This window comes from Acanthaster planci, linkage group LG17 (genome assembly GCF_054643075.1).
Source record: "Acanthaster planci isolate LZ-2023a linkage group LG17, COTS_SCS, whole genome shotgun sequence".
Taxonomy (NCBI): Eukaryota; Metazoa; Echinodermata; class Asteroidea; order Valvatida; family Acanthasteridae; genus Acanthaster; species Acanthaster planci.
In genome coordinates, this window is record NC_141793.1 from 6,399,316 (window position 1) to 6,420,330 (window position 21,015).

Below are 21,015 nucleotides of genomic sequence, written 5' to 3' on the forward strand. Positions count from 1 at the left end.
TGTTTGGACTTGGCGTATTAAAGAGGTACAACACACTGCAGAAACTCATGTTGGAATATCAATGCGAGGGGGATCGCAGTGAGATTTGACCATAAAGTGTGACAAACCTAGCAGTCGTCACCCAGACGTTGCGGTGTGTGCATCGTGCATCTCTGAGGTTAGCAAAATGAAATCTGTCTCCATGCCTTCACCGAAGTTCATAGACATGTAATGTGTATTTTTGCGGCTGTGCACACCCCGATCGTAGTATCGCGCAGATGACATTTCGGTTGCAACTTTCTAACGTCAGTTATAAAGACACGTTTTAATTAACTTCCTATAAGGACGCTTCTATATAACACTTTATCAGTAATTTATTGATATAAATCGTTTAAATAAATAAAATATGATCACAGCACATAGGCCTAAGTGAAATGATAAAAATCCGAAATCATTTTGTTTTCAATCCAACACAAATCTTCACATCCTGCACATATTTGAGCCAAAGAAAAGATACTTTATACCAATTTTCTTGAATTACAATGCTCCCAAATGAATAAGGGTGAAGGAACAGAGGTGAGATTGAATACTGTAACTAAACATAGCGACGTTACCAAACAAAATTACTCAACAGTGTTGAAGTCTCAAGTCCGTGCCTAAGTTCCTTCACGAGTCCAGACAAAAGTAACAGAGTGAATGATAACAAAGAAACGCTTTTGTCGCAATAATGATGGCCAATTGATGGACTCCATGGACTTGTGATGGACTAGACTGCACCACTTTATACATAGTTTTCTACCAAATATGCAGGGGCGTTGCATCAACCGAAAAAAACCCACGTGATCAAGGTTAAGCGTTTTCAGACTCACTTTCATCTATTCAGTGCAGTTTAATAAATAAATAGCTCTGATATATCACACGTTAGGTGATTTAACAAGCAATAGCGCTATGAACATTACTCTACCTGTGTTCATTCCTTTCCTGGTTCTCTGCCTGAATAATTTGTTAAATGCGTGTATCTAACAGGTACTTAAACACACAGGTAGTTATATAATCAAGGAAATACCTCAACCGATGATGACAACTACTTTTATATAGTACATACAGACAACTTAAGGCTGACGAAATCTAAAACTGCAATTAACGTATGTTAGATCACTTATCACGTTAGTGCGCCTTCTTTCGCCCGCGAAAACCTGCAGCCTAATGTCGCCGGAAAACTGACCAAAATCTCGACACAAATCTGCCCTATTTGGGCCCGAGTGCCAGAAGAAACTATCACAGTCAGGTGTCGTAGCTGACTGGTGAGCTTACGGTTGTATTTGTTATTTTTTTGTTCTAAATAGAACAGTGTTTTTGCAGTTATACACGTTGAAAGTTCTAACCTTGCCACATGGAATCTGCACGTTACACACGACTGTGGGGACGCCATATTTAGACCACACGGCTTATGCAATCCATTTTGATCAGTGCAGTGTCAATTTAGCGCATTTATAAATACACATGTACAATTACATGTATAGGTATCACATCTCTGCTGGGCGAAACTCATAGTATTAATCTGTAAAGAGAACCTTGTTAGTGCCAAAACAATTTCGGGCATTCACGGGAGAAATTTAAGCCATAATTCTCACCATTTATGATTTATAGAGAGTTCCCGCTTAGAAGTAAGAATTGCAGAATACCAACAATATTTCATGTTTTCAGTTTGGCTCGGAATTCACAGCTTGGATCGTAACATGAATGAAACATTAATATTTCTGAGTCCATAACTACAACTTGGAGCATTTTCTACTTACAGTGTACAATGCATGTACGAGACAACCCAATTTTTGTTTCATATGTGATAGGTTTGTTCACTTTTTTACATTTAAATTACCTTGGTAAGTTTGTGTTTGTGCTTGCACTATTTAACCTTTAACTATTTGGATAGTTGCAGACAGCAAAGTCAGCAAAGGGCCCGAATGTCAGAGTTCGAGGCGTAGAGCAGTCACATCACGTGAGCATCACTATAAATGTTCTTCTCTAATTAATAGTGCTATTTCTCGACAAATTTCCAAATTTGTTATTGAATATACCGTACTTTAATTGTTGGTAGACTTGATTATGTCTGTATAATTGTTTAAGTTTAGATTTCTCGATAAACTGTGACAACGTACATAAAACCTTTTCTGATTCGAACCAGTTTGTATTTTTCCTTTATTTTTTTTTCAGTCACCAGAGGATAAACAGGTAGTCACTCAGACATGATTGGGACAAATAAACGTTGATAGTCCAATTGATGGTCACGTGTTGCCTGTTTCTGCCGTCTGTGTGAAGTGGCTGAGAGCCCCCCCCCCATAACGGCCTTGGGAGCAGTTAACAACGTATTTATACTAGCAATGACTATTGCCTTAAAATAGCTCTTCAACTGATATTCATTTCATCAGTGTGCCTAAGACTAATGTTTGGGTACATACCGCCAGTCTCGTGACACATAGTTATTTTAATCATGAATATTTCATAGAACGCAGTGGGTTGTGTTTAATCATGCTTAGCTAAAATATCTTTTGCTTTCACCAAACCCGAAAATAGCACGAGTGTAATAAGCCTTTAGCGAAGTGAATTTGAATAAATCTGGTACACTGAGTTATCTGATTGTGTGCCTTTGTCAATCGAAAACAGTGTATTGGTGCCAGGCGTCTCTTATGTAACTAATCACGAGGTAAGCAACAGTGTTTTTAGTATGGATAATTCAAACAATGATGTTCACGTGAATTTAAAGAACTCAGTGTACCAGATTTCATTCAAATTTAAGTAACAAAATGCTTATTAATGCCAGTGTTCAAACTCTGGCATCTATAAATCAAAATAGTGTAACGTGGCTTATTTTTCGTGCGAGTTACAACGTCCTTGTAGCCAATAGGTAGTCTGAATGCCTTTCCCCTGCGAAAAGAGCCCAATTTGATAGATAATTATTACCGGGGTATGTGTTTCTAAAGCGCATTTGACAGAATTCTACGTAGAAGTTTTGTAGGGTTTTAGGTTGTTTGGGTATTTTCATTGTTGCTGTTACTGCTGCTGCCGTCAGTCGGTCAGTGTATCGGTCGATCGGTGTGTCAGTCGGTTGGTGCGTCGGTCAGTGTGTTGGTCGGCGTCGGTCAGATGGTGTGTTTGTCGGTCGGTTGGTTGGTCGTTCTGTCTGTCTGTTTTTTCTATTCACTCGGGTTTTTCATGCAACTTTAGTTTAAAGAATTAAAAGCTGTTACCTTAATTTCAACGGCTCCTCTCAGACGAACGATGAAACATCCAAAGTTCTTCAATAAAGTCAGTGTATTAGAACTAATGTGTATCTTCATAGCTTATGAAGATGAGAAAAATTACAGAAAGATTATTCGGAATTTTACGAATAATTTGTGGAGGTTATCGGACATATATGAGGTCGTCTTCATTTTACTTTCAAAGGTAAGTGATTTTAAGATTATTCATCCCATTCAACAAAGTGCTCGGTGTTTTTCACTTCAGTGATACTGGTACACATTCGGAACCCACAAATTAAAGTTTTTACGTACTATATCCCCAATTTAAGTAATTGCGTCGAGTAAGCTACTCATAAATGAATAAGCGCACCTTCTCCAGTTGATTCCATCCGTGATGCAGTGTTCACCGTGTCACCAAACAGACAATAACGAGGCATCTTGAGTCCCACAACACCCGCTACACAGGGACCTGAGACATGTTGTTGGATATGCCAGAAAATAACACACTACTTTTAAGGGGTGATAATGAATTGGATTAGAATGCGTGCAGTCTTTCTGGAAGCTCCGAGAGAACAATGACATAATCTGAACTTTGAAGCTTTTCATGGTGAAGGTAGCAAGCTAGTCGAAGAGGTTTGAGGTAGTACCATGCAAGAATATCTCATTTATGAGTATGCGTGGTTCTGAAAAGAACTGGGGGGTACTGCTTTTGCTCGAGTACTTTTGTTTGGGTCCCGAGTTAACTTCTTCACACCTCACCGCATCCAGACACAATCAACAGCTTCTGCATTGGAACCTCTGCAGTCTCCCGACGGCGGACAGAGCACACTGTCCGAAACCTTGAGTACCCTCCGGTTCTTTTCAGAACAACACATACTTTATTAAAGAGATATTCTTGCATGGTGGTACTGCGAACATTACAACTAAACAAATGGCATAATCTCCCAAATGTCAATTATTACTGCGGCAAGTAGCAGTATCAAAGTCATTACTCGTTCATCATGGAAAGCAACGGGAAAAGGGGGGCAGGGAATAAGGTTTAGTCTGTGGCTAAATGCAGACAGCTAATAGTCTGGTTCCCTGGTAAAGCAATCTTTTGTAACCTCTGGTAACCCCAGTGGATACAAATAACGAGCGACCTATATTGTTGGGATTGCCAGAAGCTTGCTCTCAGCTTTTGTCAGTGCCTTCAAACATTGAGCAAATAACCAACCATTTCCAGTCAACTTTCGGCCACCATGGGAGTTGTTCAACCAGGTGCAAGTACGTCATTTCAAAGCACAATATCCAGACTTTCCAAGAAGCCGCGATATTAGAACTTGTAAAAACAAGTTGGGTTGTTTCGGAGCATTAGGTTTTGCAGTATGTGAAATGTAATGGGCTTATCTTACCGGTATGTATCCCAGCCCGTAACTGTAATTTCCTGTCTTGCTTATGTCTTATCTTAAATGAGTCTACCGCCTGGATCAGTGCCAGCGCCATGTTGCCAATCTCCCGCGCATGTACATTTCCATTACGGACGGGGACTCCTGAAACCACCATGTAAGCATCTCCAATGGTCTCAACCTAAAAATAAAATAAATAAATAACCTTCTTTTGAGCTCATAAATCATGAAAGTCAAAGGTTTGGTTTTGAAATCATTCACTGGTATAAAGTTTGTACATTTACATTTGTTCTTAATAACATAGCACAATTTAGGCCTACCTTATAGACGTCAAAATGACCAATGATGCTATCGAAGCACGTATATAAGTCGTTCAACAACATGACTACCTGAACAAAAGGATTATTCATTAAACTACAGTTACTGTGTGCATACAAAGCCACAAGAGATTCAAAGGACGAAGATTTTTGTCTTGTCCGATTGGTTTGACTGCCATGCTTTAGACAATACCTTGTGAACAGTCAAGCTTGCCAGCATAATAACCTATCATTAGCATAAAAATACTGCAAATATTGACCAAATAGTGCGTAAAATGCTCTTATTTCACTCTAGTGTACAGATGTCAGATGCAACCAGGAGTTTTCGCACACGCTTGAGGATCATGCACAAGCTCCAATGAACAAAGGGAACCTTATCCACCGCCACTCTAATTATTCTGAGTTAGAACAATAATCGAGGTCTGGAAACATCATTTACACTAGACTAATAATAAAAACGGCATACGTCAGTCACGAGAGACATATGCAGCAAGGTATGAGACGGAGAGAACCCGCCCTGCTTTGTGTCGGTCATTGTCTCGCAGGAATCTGGGGAATTCCTTTCAGACACCTTGGGGGATGTGTCAAGTAACAATAGTCTGGAATGTGTATAGGGATTGGACATGTTGGGGGGGTACCCCTCAGTCTCATTTTTTGCTGGGTATAACGAGAGAAGAAATATTGACTGGTAGCAGAACCCCCAGGGAAGCTATCTCCATTATGTGCCAATGTCGTTTACCCATGGATTCACTCGGAAAACTGAGCATAAAAGCCAACAGTACTCGTATGGCGGGGATCCTAGTGGGACAGGGGACACGTCCCTCTCCTCCGAGCATATTTGGAACGGGGACAGATACGGCAATTACCCATTCCCAATAATTTTGCTCGTGTCATATAAATTATGTGGTTCATTAATTGGCTTGTACTTCTGAACAATCAGTCCGATTTTTTTTACCCTTTTTTCCTAGGAGCATGACCATTACTGTAGGAGTTTTACATCGAAACACATACATGTACATGTGCTACAAATGATTCTTGGAACAGTTAAATGAAGAAAAATGTGGGTGGGTCACTAAGTTGGAAGGAGGATGGGTTTGGTGCATGAGTAAATGGCCTCCCCACCCTGTATACTTGAAAAGCCGTCTGGTAATAGCGCATACAAGATTCGCCATTAAGAAGCAACACTAGAGTTTCTTATTTCCATTTGCAGTCCTGCTCACCTGCATGGGAGTGCTCTGGGCCGAGAGTTCTGTGAAACCTTTTATGTCACTAAAGAAGACAGTGACGCTGTCATATGATTCCGGTTCCACAGCCTTGCCCTCTTTCAGACGGTCAGCAACAATCCTTTGTAAAACAGAGTGATCTCATATTTTTATCAAGGTCAAACTGAAATCCCTAAAGTCATCAAATTGAACTCAAGCGCCTCATATTTCAATTCGGGAATATTTCATTGTGTTGTAATACCACGTAATAGCGCCCTCTGAGCACTACAATGTATGGGTTGCGTCATGTTCGCTAATGTTACGAGTTTGGGAGAATAAAACAGGATTATTATATTACCGGTGTATAACTGATTCTCTTTCACCATAAAATGTAATGCCATGTAAAAGCCTTCAATACAGCGCACTGGTGTCATGTATAGTCCGCTACCAAGGAAACATCGTTTTAAATTTTACAATACGGCTCCGCGCTCGGGCTATATATAGAACGTGCGACAGCGAGTTTCACAGCGCTCTCTACCGTAGGCAAAAAATCGGCGCTTACGGGTGGCAGAAACTTATGGAACGCAAAAGGGGCAAAAACTTGGAGGCAACACATCGATCGTTCTTCAACATCGATCGATCGTTCCCCTACATCGATCGATCGTTCTTCTGCATCGATCGTTCTTCTACATCGATCGATCGTTCCCCTACATCGATCGATCTCTTTTGATCGATGAAGAAAGAGCGATGAAAAAAGAGCGATGAAGAAAGACCGATGAAGAAAGACCGACGAAGAAAGACCGATGAAGCTACATCGATGAAGCTACTTCCTTTCTTACGCGATCCCATTTCACGGCCGAAAAAAAATTCTTGCTACGGTGAGAGGGAAATTTGTCAATGCGCATGCATATTTTGAAATCGTCTGCCGAAAAAACAAATGTTTGCCGTCTGCTGCGCGGAATAATGGAGGCCGAAAGTATAAACACTGAGGATTTTTTCCTCATTTATTAGTGCAATGGACATTTCTCTCTCATCCTATTGAAGCCCCTTTAATTTCAACAAAGTTGACAAAGAGGGACTATTGTTAAATCTGAATTTGGTCCAAACTTGTTTTTGCAAAAAAAAAAAAAAAATTCATGAGGACCTTACCGGTAACGGATTGTGCGTGATCTTCTTTCTTGAAGACGGCGGCTACCGATCACCATTTTTCTCCTTTTTAAGCTCATATTGGCCCTTAACCGCAGAATGGCGGCGCATGCGCTGGCCCTTCAACAATTACGTGTTAGACCTTTTTAAAAGTGGAATCATCGCTTACGGAGCCCGTGAAATAGATTCTGTGCGAACGGCGCCTCGCAGGCGCAGAATTCCACAGTAAGCAGCGCCGTGAAATTGGCCTCATGCAGGGCCAAGCCCAATTTCTTAGAGCTGCTTACAGCAGCATTCCGCAGTTCAATGTGTATGTTTTGTACGTACATAGCTCACCATTGAACCTGGTCATAGCTTGGAGTAATAGCGTAGGAATATCCGGTTGTTGTGTTTCGGGTTGTACGACAAGACAAAGCGTAGATTCCAAAGAGAAAGGGGTCTGGTTCTTCGGATTTCCCAAGCGCAGAAAGGAGAAAATCGAATGGGTACAGTACATGTACATTGAACATCAGTACGTATTTACAAATGCACAGGTTGGCTCCAAAACACCAACGATGTAATTTATACTACTTATGATGGAAGGGGCCATACTAATAACGGCGATCTCGTGAGCACAGAAAAATTCACTATATAAGGTCTTTTCACAAAGCACTAAAAATCCCGCTTATATTAGAAAATAATGGCAACAACGATTAAATGGGATTTTCTGAAGAAACACAAATGAACAAAGCAAGAAAACTTGCGAGATAATGATCATCAAAGTCGCATCCCGGTACCTTTTCAATGGCCCGCTCACACTTCTTGCCAAGGCCATTTGTGCGCATGCGTGCATAATTATGAATTTAATAGTGAAAAGGGCTATAACTCATCACGTTTCATGTCTGAGTTAAGAAACCTCACGAACATTTCAAGGATGCATCTGACATAATCGTGTTTTCCTGGCAAACTACCCAGACGTACATTGTGAGCTGTCAATCTTTCCTTAAATGTTTGGCCACGTCATTCACTGCAAAGGAACAAATTCGACTCGTGTCCAATGTAAGGGCGTTCAGTTATTGCTTTGTTAAACTCAGCAGCACTAGCTGGATTAGATGAACTCTTCACCCAAGCAGGACACAAATTTTCAACAACATCATAACCGGGTGTTAGGATGTAATGCATGGCGGGCAATACAGGATTCATTAATTTTGAGCATTAACACAATGCTGGGCAAGAACAGTAACTGTTGTGGTATAGCCTAATTTTCCATCGTTTTCGTCATTTTCTTCACAATTTAGCTGACCTGACGTTTGCAAGCTGATACTTGCAAAACACAGCAGGTAAATTAGTTGACAAGTTGGCAGCCTTTTCACCGGCATAATACTACCGGTACTGATGACCCGAATGACTTGATAAGCAAAACCAAAACCTACCGATCACACCGACATTTCCAAAATAAATGAATCAAACACCAGGCCCTAACTGGAAGTGAAGTGAAGATTTTTCAAAGAAAATTGTTTTCCATTTTGTTATTTACCGAGGTAGCAACTCATACAGCAGCGTCTCGGCTCGCTTCTTCTCCTCTAGAAAAGCTGCGGTCCGCTCGCCAACCAACTCCTCTAAATTGTTGGCATACTGCTCCATCCGACGCAATAGGTTATCAAGGATACATGTGTCCAAGTTATTCTCTCTAGAAAAAAAGGTGAATCGAGAATTTTGTATCTGTCACAGTGGGAACCAGCAGCTGAAGTCGTGCGACAATATGAGAATAAGTACAACCAACACCAAATTGCAATTCCCATGCCATGCTCTTGCGAACGAAATATGCAGGAAACTTACGAAAGGGACACACACTACCAATAATATAACATTCCTGGATGTGTACATAGTTCATCAGTATATCTCTATTTGTCTGTCAAAAGGCGTAGATCGTGATGGAATCGAGCAATATCACCCCCACACTTTGACCAGGAATGGGCCATATCGGAACATCAGCACTACTTCTTTACCTTAAAAGCAGATCATACAATCGATACTGCTTGTGATATGTGTTTGGCGTTTAGGTTATGTCTACTTCTCTTCCAGTCTAACAAATATGCTGATTTCATCATCTGCTCCTAGTAAAGTCACATCTACGTCCTTGTTGCTGTCGTTAGCTTTCAGTTCTTTCCCACATCCCATCAAGGACAATATTCTCTTAGACCATCTTCTAGTGTTCGGAAATTTAGAGTCAATTGATTGAAATTTCGAATTTGAGGTTATAGCTCCCATCGTGTAATTATTACGGAAAGGAGTCTAGTAGAAGTAAATTGTGTTCTATTTTATGAACTTTTCCTGTGTCTCTCATTGTCACCAGATGAACTTTGATCTCCCCATTTCAAAGACGCAGCACAGTGTCTCTCGATACAAAGTCGGCTGGCACTCCTTTCGAACCATCCCCCATCCTGAGGCTAGTTCGACATGGGAGTCGTGCCAGCCCGGACAGTTTTCGACAGAACTATATAGGCCTATAATTACCGAGAGACCAATTACTTATATAGAGACTACGGCAGTGCAAATGTACGGTGTTCAAACTGTCTTCTTGATTTTATTACATGTACTAATAAAAGTAAGCTTTCGGGTCCTGAAAATTCTAATTGTTGCGGGATCATTCGACACAAGGTGCACTGTCCAAATTTCACAGGCCCTGACATGTTACCGCTTGTAACCCTTGCGCGGATCGTGAACCAATTCTTTCTCGGTGGGGGAAAGATGTTTGGGGACAAACACATTCCAGAATGTCTACATGTATTCCCTTTAAGCTAACAAATGAGAATCCATTTGGGGCCTTTCTTACACGTATTTGGAAAGAAATGAAATAGTAAATGAATCGCCCGGTTTTCATTACTTTTACTTTTCAAAAACTAAAAAAATGTCTGTGCTTTTGGTGGGCAAGGCTTTGCGGTACCCATTTCCATTGGCTACTTTCTTCGCAGTGAATCACATTTTCTTGGAATCTTCAATTGATGGACTTATTTGAAATATTAACGCGACTCATTTCTTCCATGTCATAGAGGTGCACGCAGAATGTATGCGCACTAATGAAGCTTCCCAAATATTGAGAAGTGTGTTAGCCTATCCCAGCATCGATAGCTGCAGTGGGGACAACCAAAGGAATGGGACTGCATTTTAAAATCGATTACGGTGTTGTTGGTAGCCTCTGTTGCCGGAAGTTAGTTGAAAGATGCCAACCAAACTGATGCTCCAACGCGCATACCACTCGCGGGTCGGGGAGGAAAATAACAAAGCAACATGATCGTGACTCTAAAACCCAACCTGTTGATTTTACTCATTGAGACATGAAGCGAGTTGGCTGTTGGTCTCTCCTGAGGGTTCTCTGCCCAGCATGCCTGAAACATTTCAACGATCGTTGTGTGGACATCCTCAATTCGAACTGAAGGACGGAACGGTGCTCCGTTGGCCGCTGGGTATTTTATTTTTTCCACTACATCTGTTAAGAAGGAAATAACCTTGGTCAAGGCGTTCGTCATTCGTCACAGCGCAGCGCGCACCAGCCGCTCGCTGACCTAGAGGGCGTATTTGAAACCCCATTCTCATGGGACTCACGAACAGCGCTCTTCGGTCGTTGATTATGAAGTGCAAAAGGAGTTCAGCTGCGCTGAAGGTCAAGATAGCAGTCGCCATTTTGACACCAAATGAATTAAAAGATGGCATGACATTTACCATCTCACATTAAATAAAAACCCTAAATATCCATATTAAATGGTCAGGGTAAATTTTCTCCAATAGCCATGAGTATTTGGCCTGGATTTTATTTTCCTTATTGAGAGTGTTTTTTGTTTTACAAAACCAACAGTAAGTTACAGTATGTGCCTATATCCGCCATCTTAAATTTGTTCTTGATGTTCTTCATCTACTCCCCAGAAAGTGGGAGTGAGAATCTTGCTCGCGAACAATGCTCGCGTGTTGATTCTTCCCCTTCGAAACCCGTTTTCGTGTTCGTCTAACACGAGAACGGGCTTTCGCTGCCACATAATAACTGCATAATTCAAGTCGGGCCGTAAGGTGGAAGGTTAACTGAACGCACACGTGGCTATACACGTACATAAGTCAACAATACTTATTTTGCCAGCTGATCAGAGTAATCGGAGATCAAGTTCGCCTTTGCTTTGCTTTGCTTTACTGATTGTGATTGATTTTTTTCCAACCATTTAAATTAGTGGACAAACAATATCTGGCTTTCCGTCTCGGAAGGTCCGCCATTTTACATGGTTATCATGCATGCCAGGTCATGCTGATGCATTATGCATATATCTACTTAGCTGCAATTGGTCACTGTGTACTCATCGCACGCCTGCATCTATCCATATTCGCATACGAGGTCGTGCGCTAAAAATCTATCAAAAGTGAAGAAAAACAAGCATCCGCGGACGGTTGCACCAAGGCGCTCGTCCTGGTTCAGCTGATTTGCATATTTCTTGGGCCTGCGTGAGGTTGCTCTTCGTCTTGATTTTGCAATGTATGCAGGTACGTGCAGACGTACGCAGGTAGGCCACGTACCGGTACTAGGTCAGCGAGCGGCTGGTGCGCGCTGCGATGCGACGATTGACGAACGCCTTGACCAAGGCTAAGAAGAAAACAGCGTATTATTGTACAAGAATGGACTGGCGATGAGGTCACTAGAGCAAATCTACATGCGCCCCGAGGGACTGTGAGTAACCATGCAGAAGCAGGGTCGGATGCAGGATTTCCCAGGGGGGCGTAGACGCGGCTGTAAAATTAGGGAAGCAGAACTGTAGCTTTCCATGCCTTTGTCACATTTATGTGAATAATTCCCTCCTTAGCTCTTTTTCTTCTCTTTTTATTTGTTTTTTTAGGGTGATAGGGGGGCGTGCGCCCCCCGCCCCCGATTCGGCCGCCCCTGAGAAGAGGATCCGATTTCCCAAGGCTGAAGACTAAGGGGAAATAGGACACTTTTCTTTTCACTCACAGGCCCGAGGGGCCATTGATATTACTTCACGAAGTAACTCCCATCTTTATTCCACCAGTTTAAAGGTTTTTATCATTTCATTTCCTGTAATCCCATAAGATAACGGACTATTCACACTCTTGTCAAAAGTTTTATTAAACGTTTTATTAAAAACAGTGTTAATTTTAATTACGGGTTTTGCCCTTACCCGATGTATACATTTATAAACACTGTATACACTATGCTTGTCCGAGAGCTTGTGAAAAAATTCACACGCTTACTCGAATGGGACTCAAACCCACGACCTCCTGCTTACTAGTGCAGACGTCTTAACATCTCCCCGATGCAAAGTTTGTGGTAGCCGCTGCTACATCTGACTCAGACCGGCCAGCCAACCCCTCCAAGGTCAGTGGTCGAGTGGTTAAGACGTCTGCACTAGTAAGCAGGAAGTCGTGGGTTCGAGTCCCACCCGAGTAAGCGTGTGAATTGTTTTCACAAGCTCTTGGACAAGCACTGAGTATACAATGTTTATTAATGTAAACGTCGGGTAAGGGAAAAAACCCGTGATTAAAATAATTTATTAACATATCTCGACGCAAAATACATCTTGACACAGAACTTTTTGTTCATGCTAAGCCCTAAGCATCCGAGGAAACTACGCAAGGCTATAATGTTTCAGTTTGAAAACAGCACGCGTGTTGGGATGTCACGCATGTTGCAGGCTAGTTGCATAATTTCCACCGGTCATTTTGCAAGTGGTATGAAAATGCATATTCTTGCCCCCGTTATCATAGTCTGCTGCCGCCCTAGAAATTAGATGCCTGTCTAAGATCTTCTTTTGATATGGGCCCTGAACTGGACTCAAAGAGGGTGAGATTTTCTAGCAGCGGGGCGCTGCTTTGGTTGGTAGTTGGTTCACGAACGACTATGAGATGCATGTGTTGCGTGCGTGTCGCTATCAACAAAACGTACACTCTCGACAAATGTGGCTCATCTCAAATGATGAGGGGTTGCTTTTCAAGGCGGATAGCGTTTAGTTTATGACACCGATGCGTATAGAGATTGTAGAGTGATAGTTCGCGACCGTGGAATTAAAAACAGGAAAGTCTTGGAGCCAAGACTAATTAGTGAACCGAACGAAGCCCGTATTTCAGTCAGCGCAGGATAATAAACCGGCAGAGGTGCTTAATAATATATATATATAGACACACACACATAAACTTACACAGCAACGGATCATTTTGCCAATGTATACAACAGCGGTATGTGTGCAGATATCGTTGGAATAAATGTGATTTGTTTCATCAGCACGTTTATGGCAAACGTTTTATTTGCATAAATCTGCCCATGGATGTTCAAAGAGTTGGTCTTCTGCCAATAATACTTGTCCACTTGCGGATATTTTGAGAATCAAAAATTCAAGTACATACATGATGCAGTGCATGACAGCTTTAATGTGTGGTTCTTAGAAGTATGTTCAAGACACGTTACGGTTTTGATGCCCTTGCAATCACAAACGAAGAAAAATAAAGTTTCCTTTTATTACCCAAATCGCCGGAAGTAATGTGCGTATAAGAATGTTGAAATGAAGCATATTTTACAGATACAAAAGGAATGTCAAAAACCAACAGAAATAATTTCGAAAGGTCAAGCTCGGCTCGGCGAGTTCTTGTTGTAATTTCTCATCTCGCCGTGGCCCGGTGAGACGACCCGTCATGAGAGAGTAACTCGCTTGAGCCTAGAAACCACTTTGAAAACAAAATTCAAAATCCTTACGAATTAAAACTCATAGATGCTTACCAGTGATATCCATATACACCAACTCAGTGTTGTAGGGTCCCTCTCTTGTAACCACTTCACTCATAATGACGCCCACACTGTAAATGTCGCCCTCTTTTGTTGGGCCTCGCAAGGGATCTCTCAGTATTTCTGGGGCCACCCAGAGCGACTCTGCGTGTCGAAAAGGGAAACAAGGCACGGCCACGAAACAGGATATGCAATAGTAAGTCTGTAAGTAACACCAGTTAACTTAAATGGGTTTGAAAGGATACATGCGTTAAGCTAGTGGTAGTGAACGCCGACGGCACTCAAGATCTCAAGACGCAGTCGCAGAAAAAAGGAGCCGCTGCGTGACGTCATTTCACCAACAAAATGGCGTCCGAAACTCGGAAAATTTTCACTCGAAATGCCTTTTTAGGTTGCAATACTGCATCTTTAGGCCAAACTGATACACTAGTGTGATGTCTTTTGTTTACAGTCAGCTGTTTTGTGGACAATCGGAGCTTCATTTGTGAGAAATCAGGAGAAAACGGACAAAATGAGTGGTACTGTGTGTTTGGAAAGGCCTCCTCTGGCGCAGACAGTTTGCAAAGTTAAACCTGATCAAGTTTCCCGACTGTCTGCATCAATTATTGCATCGGTCAAAGTGTTTTCATATCTATGTGTATCGTCGCAAACTGATCGGCGATGTTTTCTTCGTCTCTTTACTTTCGTACGGAAACCATGTCTTTAGTCAGCTGAAACTGTCTCTGAATCTGAGACTAACGACTGAGGCAAGAACACAAGCGACGCTCAGACGAATAGCACAGGTAGAAACATCTTGATTCGCAAAGACTATGGTAATTGCGCTAACAAAAAAATTACAAAAGCTATCCTGTGAGTTTATACCAGTCTTGCTTCAGCCTACCTTACCGACCTTTAAGGATTTATTCAAGCAATCGATAGCGATGTCCTAGTATTAAAGTTTTTTTTTTAGGAATGAACTGGTTGGAAAAGAAACTTCTTGTCATGTAGCCGTGTGAGCCCTCCACAAAGGATAGGTTGATCAGGGTTTTGGTAACGTTTTCTGGCATACCAGTAACCAAGAACTGCAACGTATCTAAAGATAACCGTAATACAATATGCATAATTGAAATTGGCACTCATTTGTGTCAAAAGGTGCACGCATGTACCACAGGCCTGACACAGATCTCAAGTGCATTTTGACAAGTAGTCTTGGGCCAAGACAGCAGAACTCGCAAGCAGACTCGATCGAGCATATGCTGCGCGCGCCGATTTCTATTGCGCCCTCTCGTGACTTAATTTCACCAATCGATGGCTTGTTCTACCGTCTTGGAAATCTCCTACAACCGAGGCGTGGCCTTTGTGTGCAAAATAGTAGTTTAATATGGAAACTCACAATTGACCCTAGGATATCGATGCGCAATAGGATAAAATACAGAACGTGATAGCGTTGGAGCGGGTTCGCATCAATATAGTCAGTTTGTTATTTCTTTAGTTTTGTTGTAGGAAGTCTTTTACAGGCTTACTTCTTCGCTCCTTGTTTCAATGCATCGACCGCGGCCATTTTTAACGGTGACAGTATTGGTACTTTTAATAGTTGTACGTTCAGCGTCGCGTAGTAGTAATACTGCTTGTGTAATGTGCATTATATCGCGAAGTAGGTCACGTGATACAGGTCATTGATCTATATTCATCACATAAGGATTCAACTGGAATTTCCCAGGCGCTGATTGGTTCCTTCAGAAATCCGAAGGAAAAGTAAACAAAAAGTTGAACGGTTTGTTGGAGATTCCCAAGACGGTAGAACGAGCCGTCGCGACGGCTCGTCGGTTGGTGATATGAAGTCACGAGAAGGCGCAATAGAAATCGGCGCGCGCGGCATAATGCTTGATCGAGTCCGTTATTGAGTTCAGTCGTCTTGGCCCAAGACTATTTGTTAAGGCAAGGTTCGCATTCTTGGCACAAAAGCAAACACGAAAGAGAAATTGTAAAGTCAGATCAAATATTGGCGTTGCGAATTCATATAAGTTGAATACCTTTCAACGGAGCTGAAATTTCGCTGCACGTTTTTCGTGAGGTCAAATACACTTTGTTTTGCCTGAAGTATGAAGCGATCTTTACGATGGAACGCTGCCAAGAAGGAGGTCAAATGTACGAAGTCAAATTGCATTCTTTATCTTTTTATGTATTGACACGATAATGAAACAACGTTGATTATAGGAGTCTCAAGGCAGGTTCATATACTTCACCCGAAAGCAAACACGACCGCGAATCTGTACCGTTAGATTAAATATTCGTGCTACGAATTCGCAAAAGTTGAGTACAATCTTTCGTGACGTCAAATTCGCTTTGCTTTCGCATTCGGAGGAGATATGAACCAGCCTGTATGTTTTCACACTCCTCGAGGACAAATGGACAAACGCCACGTATCCTCAAGAGTAAGTCTTCTCATGTTCAACCTCACATCTAACCAATTTTCAACCGTTCTTTTTGTTCATACAAACTGCTCCATTTTTCCACTCACTTGTCATCAGTGCATGGTTGCCGCGCAATTTTGCTGCGTCCTCTCGGAGAGTATATAATCCAAAATCAACCAGTTTCAACACAAAACGGCCATCGATAAGGCAGTTAGAGGAGTTCAACCGGCCGTGCACTGCCAAGTTGCTTCTGTGAAGGTATTTCACTCCCTGCAATGCAGAAATAATTATTTTCTCAGTGACATATTATGACATAAGGTTTCACGTTCAGTTACGCACATTATACCGTTTCAATAGAATTATCTCTGTTAATTAAGGTAATGGGTTAACTTTCTTATATAGGACATAAAATATAAAACAAAGTGTAGATCGTTTTACCTTAATGACGTCATTAATGAGGGAATATTTGAATGGCCAGTCGAGTTTAATTGAATCATTCTGGAGAATGTCCTGCAGTCGGGTAAACGTTTACAAACAATGGTTATGCATTTATCTTTAAGAAATAGCACTCAACATAATAATTATAATTTAGAGACAAAGTGAGTTGTATTTCTTGATTTCGTACGAAAGTGACATAATAGTAGCAAGCCTATCATTTTCAAACGGAACTGAGCTCCGCACGAGCTAAGTGAAGAAAGTAATTCTAAATCTATTTGTTAAACGGCATCTGTAACTCCACATGCACCTTTACAGTATGCTTAATTTAATATCTTAATTTGAATGAATTTCTTTGTACACGAGGTCTAATAGACGTGACTCGTTCGAGGTTGAGAGCTTTCAGGATTATGTGGAAAAAAATCTTGATTCGTGAGTACATAATGTATGTCCTTATCCAACGTAGTTACTATGCCTTGAACACACCATGAGGCTCCCCTTGGAGCAGTACTCGTTGATAATAGCCATGTTGGGAACATCCACACAGAGACCGATGAAACGAGCCACATTGGGATGATCCAAATCATGCATCTAGTGAATGAAAAGAAAAATGCCGAAGACATTTCATACACAAGAGAAACAATTGGTACAGCATTAGAACAATGCAGATCATTTCTGCATTCCCCATGTAAATATAATGCAACGCGAAACCGGAAAGGTCAAAGAGTCGAAGGGTACCCTGCTATTATTTAATTCACTTTTTGGCCGGGTAAGTCGAACTTTTATCCTTGTGATATTGAGATCGATGTCCATAGGATACACGACATCATAGCACGCTCTTTTTTATTCCTAATCTGTCTACCTATAGGTAACACAAATAAAACATGAATATAACCTCAAATGAAACATTAAAGACAAAACTGACTGTAGAACAAAATTTTAGACCTGTTTCAATTCGATGAGAAGATTTTTCTTCAGGTCGACATGATTCTTGTTGGCGAGCATCTTAACAGCCACAATGCGTCCCTGTATGATAATACAATGTTTATTTTGTCTTCAAACATATGCATTTGGAATTAACAACATGACTGTTTGCGAGATGGAGATTTTTATAAGCTTCCTCATAACGGATGGCAGCGTGCTGAAATGCTTCTCGGCATAAGAACTGTAAAAATGAAAAGCACGACAAAGTTTCGCGTCTGTATCGCCTTGGAAATTTCAGCGCAGCAAATAAGCCTACCACTGTCAACGTTTAACTGACAAAAACGTACTGAGATATTAGCTCATGTATTTTTTAGGGTAATACCAATTATATTTATTAGTTTTATTTGTTGCCAATGCAGGTTCCCACATCCATGAGCAAACCTGTGACGTCAGTCAGACTAAAAAAAACTCGGTCATTCATTAGTTTCATACTTTAAAGGGGATTAGAAAGTTGGAAAAAGTGTGTCCTGAAATAATTCATCGCACAACCCTTTAACCAGAGTTAAGTCATTTTAACGTGAAGTCAAGTCGAGTCTTGGCAAAAATTAAGCTCCAGTCAAACCGAGTTACAAATATTTGACCGCAATACAATAAACAAAAACAAGACTGGCTCCGTACACTTGTCCAGACGTGTTTTAGTGCACCACGTCGAGCTGCCTTTACAGATCACCAAAAGTGAAACAGGGATCTTATATCTGTTTAGCTTCAGGTGTAGATTTTTGTCCTCTGATTGCTTACAACGTCAAAACTAAAATGCGTTGTACAAATCTCTTTATAATTATTTAAATGTAGGCATGAGTCCATTTATGTTTGAACATTAGCTAGGGCATAAATTTAACCGGCCTGCCATAACGAGCTTTCATAATAATCGAACGAACAATGGTGAAACCACGAATTGGGAAATGTATGTTAAGCCCAGTTCCGGGTTACCTTTACATGCTACAGAACCGAAAGTTAGGGATACCCGACGCGGTTTATGATTGTTGTACCGTGAAGGAAGGGCCGCCATGCACCAGTAGGAGATTGTAATATGCAGCGCGACGGGAAAATTACCCACCGGCACCTTTAGTTACGGCATTTTTTTTTTTTTTTTGGAGAAGAAGGAGAAATGTGGTTTTATTGTGGGCACTCGAGTCTTATTAGCTTTTGCTTTAGTCGGATCTTCTGATGAAGGACTCGAGTAGAGTCCAGTCACTTGCAGTCACTCACAGTAAGTGGAGTCGAGTCACCCGTCGGGACTCGAATCGACATATGCAGCAAGGTATGAGACGGAGAGAACCCCCCCCCCTGCTTTGTGTTGGTCATTGTCACGCAGGAATCTGGGGAATTCCTTTCAGACATCTTGGGGGGATGTGTTGAGTAACAATAGTCTGGAATGTGTATAGAGATTGGACATGTTGGGGGGGGGGTACCCCTCGGTCTCATTTCTTGCTGGGTATACTAATCGAGTAGCTAATTTGGGACTCCAGTCAGATTCTAGTCATCGACTTAAGTCAATACAGCTCTGCCACCACCTTACCTGATAACATAACGTCCTTGTGAATCTCTGCTTCAGTTCTTCAGTTTTCACAGAGGCACTTCCCTACGGAACAAAAAACCTTAACTACAACAACTGTTATCGAAGTTCGGACTACAGTTCACCATCCATGAATCCATGAAGTTTTCCCGTGTGTTAATTTACCATGTTAATAGTGCTGTGCATTTGAGAAATTAGTAAAAAAGAAGGTGTAATTGCTGCGTTAGAGCCATTCACTTTGTTCATTATCTCATCATCGAGCGTACAAGCCATGCACTGAACAGGGGAGAGTGGTTGCAACGTACGCTTTCAGAAAATATTTAAATTCTATTTAATGATATACACGTTTTGAGAAGGGCAATAGATCTAAAAGATGTAAGTACTGATGTGATGCTCGTAAAACTGATTTCACAAATCGATGTTCCCTTATGGTGCACAGTGGCGTAACTAGGGTTAAATGTCCAGAGAGACACCCGGGGTGCACTCATTTTTTCAAGGGGGGCACCACAAGAAAATAAGATGCAGCTGCATAGTTACGTAAACTCGACGGCGATTATTTACAGGCTTGACATGGGGAGGGGCACCCAGGGGGGGGCACAGCCATCCGTGTATATCATTAACATGGAATTTTTACTAATTCCGCAAGTTACACCACTAATGGTGCACGACAACGTAAAAGAGATTTACTCAACCTTAGTCATGTAAAATCATGCGCTGTAGTATAGCCAACATCCTTTTTTGTAGGAAATTGAGTTTTCGTCATGCCAATCTCCAGTAATCACCATTCCAATTATCTCCTCAGAATTATTTGAATTATTTAATTAATTAGAAACAAAAAATTGACTGGAGCGGGTTTTGCACCTGAGACCTCCGGAACACTGTATCGGTGTTCTATCAACTGAATTATACAGCCCTAGGTTGATGGCCCTTCCATTTGTCAATACGGGCAACTCACAATAGTGCGCCACCAAGAGTTAACAACACGTTGGCCAATCATAACGACATTTGTCGACAAATTTCGCGCATTTTGATTGGTCAACGCGTTGGCAAACTCTTGGTGGCGCACTTTTGTGAAACGGCCTTATTATCCTTGTCCAAGGGAGCTTGTCAGAAGCCCTTAAACCTAAAGCACCATCTGTAGCCAAGAAACGCGCCATTAAATATATGATGCAACCTAGGAGAAGTGCTAAAGAGGAATCAATCAGGAGGACACAGCTATTTAAACACAAGAAATGAATGCAATTTCCAGTTGGGTTGAAGGACTTACCAAAGAAAACGAGGAACTTCGAGGATGCCCCTGTCCTTGTCCGTAATTGCATTGTGCCAGCTCGTCCCATTTGATTTGCCACGTCCTGCTTTGGATTTGTGCATTCCGCTTCAACTTTCTGTGGTGTTGGGTGAACACACATGGGGGATTGGTTGTGCTTAGGAGCATGGGATACAGGTAGATCATTGTGGGAAGTTAGGGTCTCTGTTGTAAATGAGGTAATGAAAAGAACTGAAGAACCCAACGCAACTCAACTGGAGCATACTGCCCAAAATATTGCTTCCTCCACCATGCAAATCTTAAGATTTGACATTAAAATGTTTAAATAAAATATATTTGGCTACTTTGCACTCAAGTACAGCGAGCCATTTTGTTATTGGAACATGACAAGGTCATTA

At 41.5% G+C, this 21,015-nt stretch overlaps 1 protein-coding gene across 1 annotated transcript in view; it reads right to left on the reverse strand.

Moving 5' to 3' along the window:
* Positions 1-357: 357 nt before the first annotated feature.
* LOC110989315 (atrial natriuretic peptide receptor 1-like) overlaps positions 358-21,015 on the reverse strand; it is a 40,919-nt gene continuing 20,261 nt past the window's right edge. The window contains exons 8-22 of the mRNA XM_087147917.1: positions 20,618-20,735; positions 19,354-19,416; positions 17,796-17,876; positions 17,337-17,441; positions 16,854-16,925; positions 16,523-16,685; positions 14,017-14,166; positions 10,563-10,737; positions 8,785-8,937; positions 6,141-6,264; positions 4,924-4,992; positions 4,610-4,784; positions 3,589-3,687; positions 3,228-3,319; positions 358-2,904 (exon numbers count right to left, since the gene is read on the reverse strand). Of these exons, the coding sequence (XP_087004043.1) occupies positions 2,845-2,904; positions 3,228-3,319; positions 3,589-3,687; positions 4,610-4,784; positions 4,924-4,992; positions 6,141-6,264; positions 8,785-8,937; positions 10,563-10,737; positions 14,017-14,166; positions 16,523-16,685; positions 16,854-16,925; positions 17,337-17,441; positions 17,796-17,876; positions 19,354-19,416; positions 20,618-20,735 (1,699 nt within the window). The 3' untranslated portion in view covers positions 358-2,844. The remainder of the gene's footprint in view (positions 2,905-3,227; positions 3,320-3,588; positions 3,688-4,609; positions 4,785-4,923; positions 4,993-6,140; positions 6,265-8,784; positions 8,938-10,562; positions 10,738-14,016; positions 14,167-16,522; positions 16,686-16,853; positions 16,926-17,336; positions 17,442-17,795; positions 17,877-19,353; positions 19,417-20,617; positions 20,736-21,015) is intronic.